Below are 8,368 nucleotides of genomic sequence, written 5' to 3'. Positions count from 1 at the left end.
GAACTCGCCGCGCGCCGCCGTGACGTCACGGGGCTGGATGCGTGACGTCACCGGCACAGCGCGCGTGACGTCACGGGCGGGTGTGACGCAATCCCAGGGATTGTCTGGGATCATCCCGGGGCTGGGAGAGGGGAAGGGACGGCCTGGGATCATCCCGGGGGTGGGTGACGGGACAGGGATTGTCTGGGATCATCCCTGGGTTAGGAGAGGGCGTGGGGGGCATCCAGGATGCCCCCAAAACCCCAAAAAAGGGGGGGAGGACATGAGCATGGGGTGCCCGGGATCACCATGGGGGTGGGCGAGGGGGAAGAGATTGCCTGGGAGCATCCCCAGGTAGGACAGTGGAACTTGGGAGTGGATGCCCTGGGACCATCCTGTGGTGGGCAAGGGGGAGGAATTGCCTGGGATCACCCCTGGGGTGGGCGAGGGCACGAAAACGGGGTGCCCAGGAGCATCCCTGGGGTGGTTGAGGGCACAGGGGAGAGCGGGGCTGTCCCGGCCCAGGAAATCCCGAGGGAGAGCAGCAGAAAGGTGCGTCAGGCTTGGGAGAGCAAGCGCCCAATTTCGTGGGGAAACCCCTCCAGCCCCACCCTAGGGGAGCTGGGCAAGGGAGGGTGGGGCAGCAAAGCCTTTGGGGAGACCAAAAAACCACCCTGTGACCGCCAGGGTGAGGCAAAGCCCCCCCACCTCGAGATCTGGGTGCCCTGGGACCCCCCCAGGGGTGACATCCTGGTGTTGGGAATGGGTTTGGTGACACCAGGCCGGTGCCAGCACATGCCAGCACACGGGGAGGAGGCCTGGGATGGGTGCCAGGGGTGGCTTTATCAATTAGCAGGTGGAGGTAAATAAACAGCACAGGTAATTACAGCCAGGGAGGATGATGCTAAACTGGGAAGGTGTCACCGACACCGGTGAGGACAGGGATTAGCCCAAAAGGAGCAGGGAGGGGGAGGGCAGGGCTGCAGGGGGGTGTCAGTCCCCACCAGTTGTCCCGTTTTGGGCCGGGATGGGGAGAACCAGCTGGAGGGATTGGTGGAGAGGGGAGGCTGCGAGGGAAAGGGGTCACTTTTTGGGGTGCTGGTGGGGTGTCAGGGCACACCCCGAGCCGAAAGGATCCTACTGCATCCCCCTCTGGAGGGAGTTTGGTGCCAGGAAGGTTTGGCCGGTGGTTCCTGCTGCTCCTGGCTGCCACCCCCACTGTGGTGACCCCACCTTGGGGCGCAGGGGACGTGGCAGAGATGGCTCGAGCTGATCCTGGATCTGTCATCCCGATGGGGCTCCGGGAACGTCTTCCATGGAGGCTCTGCCTGGTGTGTCCCCCCGTCCCAGGCACGTGCTGAGGGGGGCAAGTCTGGCCCCTTCCCCCAAAACACTCTGGCCAGGGGTGGGGAGGAAGGAAAGGGGTTCCACGTGGCGCTGGCACAGGAGGACGAGGATCAAGGTGATCCAGAACCATCCAGACCTTCTGCCTCCTGCCAGGCAGCAGAGCTGGAGCTGGGAAGAGCAGGGAAGGATCCCACCAACATCTGCAGCGCCAGCTGCAAAACCAGGAGCTTCTGGGGCGAGGGTCCTCTTCTCTCCTTGACCCCAGGGACGGGGTTCTCGGCTCTTGGTGCTCCTCCTCAGCAGCAAATCCCATCCCGTGGAGAGCTCTGGGGTTCCCCAGCGTCCTGCAAGGCCCCGAAGACCCTCAGCGGGGACCCCCCGGCCGTGCCGTCGAGGAGGGGAGAGGCAGCAAGTTGTGCGGGGCTGGTACGTGACTGGGAGCCCTTCCCTCCTCCCCAGAACGCAGATAGCCCAGAACGGGGATGGAAAGTGCCGTGTTTCCGTAGCAACCAACATTTTTCGTGCAAGGTGCCGCACGCGCTCCCTGCGCTCCGCCACCCAAGGGTGCTCCCGGTGCTCCTCGGCCTCCTGCTCCGCTCTGGGGATGGCTGGGCCTGGTTGTGGGGGGGTGGGCACAGCAGGTGCACCTAGTGGGCTCCTTCCCTCCTCCTCTTCCTCGCCCGTGTGGAAGGAGCCGAAAATGTTGGCGCGGCCTCGGGGTGGCTCCTCGCTGTGGCGTCTCCTGCCCGCTCCCGGTGTCTCCGGCGTCTTCCAGCGCGGTGGAAATGGGCACAACCACCACCACCACCACCACTGCAGCTCCCTCGGGTGGCACCGGGGGCCCACGGTGGCTCTGGGTTCTACCATCCACCTCGGCTCACCTCGGGACACCGCGGGGACCGGCGGCTCCAAAACCGACCCACAGCCCCCCCGGGGGCTGCAGGACCTCCTGGAGGGAAGGACGGTCCCAGTTCATCCCAGTCCAGCCTCACATGGTCACCAGACACTCAACCACACGGGAATCCACTCGGAGGCACTGGAGCACCCCCGACACAGCGCCCATGGGCTCCAAAGCCAAGTCCCCAGTGCCAGGAGGTGCCATCCCTGACCGGGCTGGGTGGGCCCCAAGCCACTGTCAGCCCCTCAAATCCTCCCCACATTTAAGCCCCTCCAAGCCAAGGGGCTCAGCAACCCCCCGGGATGGGCAGAGCTGGCCCTGGGATGGCTGGAGCAGCAGCTCCTCCGGGCCCAACTGCAGATCCGCAGGAAACCACACAACAGTTCCAACGCCTCCGTGCCTCGGGAACGCCGGGAAAGACCACAGAGCCAACACCAACCACCAGCACTGCCAGCAAGGCCTCGGCCAAGGGGACACTCCATCCCAGCAGGGCTGGGCCCACGAGCACCGAGGGATCCCCAGACCCCCGGTCTGGGATCCTCCAGCACAGCCCCAGCTCCGGGAGCCCCCAGGTTGGATCCTCGGGGGGGGACGGATCCAACCACCACGCGCGCCGCCATCCCAAACATCCAAAGCGCCTCCGAGCTCCTTCTCCCACTTGTTCCTCGTGCCAGCGCTGAAACCCGGCGGGTTATTTTTATCCCGAGCCATCCAGCCTGGGAATCAAATCCCCTCCGGGCGCTGCCCTGGGGGCGATTTGGCGGGCGAAGGGCACCGGGGGCATTACCGGCTGAAGCGGCGCGATCCTCTTTGGCCCAACCGTGATCCGACAGCCCCTGGAAGCTGCCAGAAAATAAAATAATGGTGGCGACGGGGTCAGGGCGGCGGCGCGAGCGGGGAAAAACCGGGATGCCAGGCCAAGGGCACGCCAAGGACGCGGATTTTGGGGGAGCGGGGCGGGAAAAGAGCGGGAAGGGGGACACGCCGGTCGCCTTCGGGGTCACTCAGCTGGTCTCGCTGTGCCATCCCTGTGAACAGAACTGAAGGAGAAAGTTGGAGGGGGGGATTGGGGGTGCTGAGAAAAGAAGTGGGTTATTGGTTTTTTTTGTCTTTTTTTCTTTTTTTTTTTTTAAATCGTATAAAAAATAGTATTTAAGGAAATACAACGCTCGGAGGGGAAAGAAAATAATAATAATAATAATAATAAAAAAAAAAGGAAAGTCTGTACAAACAGGTTTCAAAGTCGCCCGTGAAGAGACACAGCACCCACTTCCCTGCACGTTTTACAACCCCCTTACACGTTACTGGTTGGTTTCTGTTGTGGTGTTGTTGTTTTTTTCCTTTCCAAAGCAGTATAGATCATTTTTAAGCAAATAAAGATATTTACTACAGATTTTGATTGTCAGCAAACACAATATATTTACTGCATTAGCATTTGCTCACAGTGCAAATGGTACAACAATACATCAGTTCAATATTTCTGATTTTTTCCCTTAAAAATGCTGTATGCATTAACTATCATATTTGCATTACAACATGACAAATGAGCAAATGAAATGTGTGTGAAAATTGTCACCTTTTCACAATATCAAGCATAATTTTTTTTTTTAACCTTAGTATAAGGTACTATAAATCCAAGAAATAAAAACATCCACAAAATATATTACATCTGGTATGATTTTTTTTTTCTCTAAGTACTCAACTTTATACAAAAGTCTTTCAAAAAATATCATTCCCTTAGGTTTGTGTGGTTAAACCTGATTGTGGTTTGTTTGTTTTTTGTTTGCTTTTTTTTTTTTTTTGTTCCTTTCAGTTCACATAAATTAGACTGCATTCTTCCTCTTCTCTTTATTTTTTGTACGTTTTTAATGTGTTTTTTTTGTAGTTTTTTTTTTTCACATGCAGACATCAAACCTGGATAGCACGACCTTTTGGCAACAAAGATTTTTTTTTCTTTTTAAGTCATTATTATTTTTGCTTAGTTTAGCTTAAATGTCTGAGCACAGTTTTATTAAAACAAAAGAAAAAAATCAGAGCAGTCATGCAATGACATGCACATACCAGAAGGAGAAAGAAAAAAAAAAATAAAATAGAGGACTAATTGATTTTTCTCCTCCATAGTTGGGTGGTTGTTTTAAAGTGACCAAATAAAATAAAATAAAAATATCTCACATTATAAAAAGTATTCAGCAAAATACTGGGGTGCTTTTTTTTTTTCTGCATTTCTGTAAAGAATTTCCCTTCTGCTGAAAAAAAAAAATAAAATTAAATAAAAAAAACAAACATAAAAAGGAAAAGAAAAAAAAAAATAAGAAAACAAACCCAAAAGCTGCTGCTGGGACAACACCCCCGAAGTTGGGGGGACCCGCAGAGCCGCCCCCCGCCCGCCAGCCCGGCTTGGGGGGGCCGAGCCCTCTTACCTCCACCACGGGGAGCCGGTGCTTGGGGGGCATGGGAGGGAAACGGGGATGTGGGGGGACAACAGGGGCTCCAGGCCCGGTGAGGGATCGGCTCCTTCCATCCATCCTTCTGTCCATCCATCCGTCTATCCATGCGTCCATCCAGCCATCCCCACACGGATCCTGGAGTCCCCAGCCCTGGGGGAGCCAGGGGGGTCGAGACCGGGGAGGAGGGGGACGGGGGGGCGATCCTGGAGCACCCAGCCCCAGGGGGCAGCGGGCAGCTCGGGATCGAGCCCTGGGATGTGGGTTAGCGGGATTCCCGGGATCCGCAGCCCGGGCAGCCCGGAGCCGGGCCGGGAGAGTGCGGGTGGGATGGCCCCGGGAGGAGAGGGGTGCAGGAGGTGGGGTGCAGGAGAGCTGGAGCCAGGAGAGCCGGGACTGGGCAATCCAGCCGGGATCCGGGCGGTGCAGGTAATCCAGGTGCGGGAGCAGGGATCCAGGAAGAGGGTGCGGGCAGCCCGGCCCCGGGTGGTGCGGGTGTGGGCAGCCGGGATCCGGGAGCTGCGGGAGCAGGAGGCCGGGATCCAGGCAGTGCAGGCGGCCTGGCCCCGGGAGGTGCAGATGGAAGCAGCCGGGGTCTGGGAGGTGCGGGAGCAGGCAGCCAGGATCCAGGTGGTGCGGGCAGCCCCCGGTGCGGGCAGCGCAAGTCCGGGCAATCCGGGTGCGGGCAGTGCGGGTCCCGTCGATCCAAGTGCAGGCAGGATCCGGGTGCGGGCAACCTGGCCCCGCTCAATCCGGGCGCGGACCCGTCGCAGCACAACCCCGGGGTATCCTGAACACCGCGGGGGTTCCCCCCGGAGCGGCGCCGAGAGGGCAAGGGGAGGAGAAGGGGGTGCCACCGCGCCGCCCCCCACAATCCCTCAAGCGCACGTGGTGACGGCGGGGGCGAGGGCGACGGGGGGCGAGGTGGTGGCGGCGGCGGCGGCGGCGGGGGGCGCAGCGGGGGGCTGCCCGCCCGAGCCCTTCTCGGCCTTCTTCTCCTTCTGCTTGAGGTGGATCTTGGCGTGCCGTTTGCGCTCGTCGGAGCGGGCGAACTTGCGGCCGCAGAACTCGCAGGCGAAGGGCTTCTCGCCGGTGTGGGTGCGGATGTGGGTGGTGAGGTGGTCGCTGCGGCTGAAGCTCCGCATGCAGATGCGGCACTGGAAGGGCTTGTGGCCCGTGTGGATGCGCAGGTGGCGGGTGAGCTCGTCGGAGCGGGAGAAGCGGCGGTCGCAGCCCTCGGCGGGGCAGGCGTGGGGCCGCTCGTGGAGCGGCGTCTTGCTGGGCCGGTTGGGGTACTTGCGGGGTCGGATGGGCTTGAGGGTGAGGGGCGGCTGCGGCAGCCCCCCGAAACCCGGGTGGATCTGCTTGTCCTTGAAGGCCTTGATGGTCTCCAGCGGGGTGATGGGGGGCGGGTTGACGCGGATGGGGTCCAAGCTCTGGAAGGGTTTGTGCTCCGTGATGGTGCCCATGTCGTTGGGGTGGTGGTAGAGGTTATAGTCTGGGATCATGGGGAAGAGGTTGCTGTCCAAGGCAGGCTTGGCCGCCTGGTAATCCTGGGGGGAGTAGGTGAGGCCGGGGTTGCTCTGAGGGTCGTGGAAGGAGACGGGCTCTGGGTAGAGGTCACTGCAAGAGGAGTAGGGCGGCAGCGCGGGGTACATCTGGTCCACCTCGCCCTGCGGCGGCCCCATGCTGCCCGCCGAGCTCTGCGTGCTGGTGAGCGCGCCCGAGGACGGCGGCACCCCCAGGATGCCGGCGCTCATCAGGCTGATGATGTTGTCCTGGCACCAGTTGGAGGGCGAGTCAAAGCGAATTTCCCCAGGTAGGTGACAGTCTTGTTGCCCGGGGCGGGTTGAAAAGTGCCCGAGTAGGAGGACAATTCCTGACCGGCCTTTTCGTTCGCTAAGCCAATGTCCATAACATTATCTGCAAAGTGCGAGAGAAGCGGGGCAGGGTGAGCCGGGTGGGCCCGGGAGGGGGAGCACCGGGGATGCACCGGGGGATGCTCCGGGGAGCTGGGGATGCACCGGTTCCCTCTCGCCTCGCTCCCCCGCACCACTCTCTGCTTCCACCCCGCGTATGCGGCGCTGCCTGCCGGGGTCCCGACGATGTGGGGCCGCCCCCGCCGCCCCGCGGGGAGCTGCCCTGGGTGGGTGGGTGGGGGACACCCCACCGCCGCCCCGCCGGGGAAGGAGGTACCTGCGGCTACAGGTAGGCTTCCTCCCCGTCCAGCCCCGGCAGCGCTGGGCACTCCGCGGAGCCGGGGCTGCGGCCGCCGACGCCGCCGTTACCGACTCGCCGCCTTCCCTGCGCCGAGCCCCGGCGAGGAGAAACACGGGGATCATGGAGGGAGGGGGGGGGGCGCTCAGCCTGGCGGGGCTCCGCGTGGGAGCGGGGACACGCGGGAGCACCGCCCCCGCCGCCCTCGGCGCTCACCTGTGCCCCCCAGGTCCTCCCTTCTCCTGTCCCCCCCCCTCTCCTTTTTCCCCTCTCAACCCCGCGCTCCGGGAAAGTCGTCGCCGCGTCCCGGAGAGCCCACGCCGCCGCCGCTGCGGGGTGTGGGGGGGCGGCCGCCACGGCCCCACGCGCGTCCGCGGCGCCTCCGCACCCGCGCGGAGCCCGGCGCGGGCGGGCGGCCCCGCTGCGCGACACCGGGGTGCCCCTCGGCCTTTCCCCCGCGGCTTTTCCACCCGTGTCCTCCTCCCCACGGAGCCCCGGCCGCCGTGCCCGTACCTGCGGCGGCGGCTCGGCGGCGGCAGCGCTCGGCGGAGCCCCTGCAGCGATCGCGCGGAGAACACGGCGAGGAAAGGGGTGGGTGGGTGCAGGGGGGGGGACGCTCCCCAGCCCCAGCTCTTCCCTTCCCTCCGAGGCTCCATGACACCCTACCCACAGCATCCTCCTCCTCGCCCCACCGGCTTCCACCCCAGCCCCCCATTCTGCGCCGCTTCTCCCCATTTTCCTTCCCCCCCCCTTCCCCTTTTACCTGCAGCCATCTGGTTGTAGTGAGCCACCGAGTCGCTGGTGCTGGAGAAGATATTCAAAGAGTTGGGGATCTCCTCTGGGTACAGATTGTCAGGCAATTGGTTCATCAAAGTGTTCATGGTCCCCGGCAGCTTCTCCAGTAGTTTGCCTGTCATAGCACTGGAGGAAAAGGCTGGTTCAACGTGGCTCCGAGCTCAGCTCCCGAGGAAACAACATCCAGTGGCAAATCCGTGCGAGGAAATCATGCAAGAAAAAAGTTGGGGCGGGGGCGGCGGGGGAGGAGGAGGAGGAGGCGTGGGGTGGGGGGGGGCCGAGGTGGCCGCGGAGGAGGAGGGCGCGGGGGGCGCGGTCCTCCGTGGGGTCCCTTGGTGGTGTTTCCTCGAGGGAGGGGGCGATCTGGCTGGCAGATGTGATTGTAGAAGCGGGGTTGGGGGGGTGGGGGGAGGATTTAACCCCTCCTCTCTCTCTCTCTGTCGCCGGCTCCCGGCCCCGCTCCCCCCCGCGCTCGGCCCCGCTCCGCTCGCCCGGTTCCTTCGCTGCCGCCCGACTGCTCCGCCGGGGACTCCGCGGGGCCTTTATGCGGGAGCGCTCCGTGACGTAGCTGCCCATATATGGACAGACAAAGCCGAGCCGAGGCCGAGACGTCACAATGGAAGCTCCGCACAATGGAACGTTTGGGGAGAGAGAGAGAGGGAGAGAAAGAGAGAGCAGGAAGCGGCGA

General features: G+C 62.1%; 1 protein-coding gene across 1 annotated transcript; it reads right to left on the bottom strand.

The window, feature by feature from the left end:
• Positions 1-3,617: 3,617 nt before the first annotated feature.
• Positions 3,618-6,591, bottom strand: EGR3 (early growth response 3). The gene is given in 2 exon segments (XM_050325840.1): positions 3,618-6,475; positions 6,478-6,591. Coding segments are annotated over 2 exon segments (1,035 nt in total). The 5' UTR covers positions 6,584-6,591; the 3' UTR covers positions 3,618-5,546.
• Between the last annotated feature and the right edge of the window lie 1,777 nt (positions 6,592-8,368).

Source organism: Myiozetetes cayanensis, unplaced genomic scaffold (assembly GCF_022539395.1).
Source record: "Myiozetetes cayanensis isolate MyiCay16 unplaced genomic scaffold, myiCay2020 scf30, whole genome shotgun sequence".
NCBI classification, from domain to species: domain Eukaryota; kingdom Metazoa; phylum Chordata; class Aves; order Passeriformes; family Tyrannidae; genus Myiozetetes; species Myiozetetes cayanensis.
The sequence above is the reverse complement of the archived record's forward strand: the minus strand, read 5'-3'. Positions and strand labels throughout refer to the sequence as shown.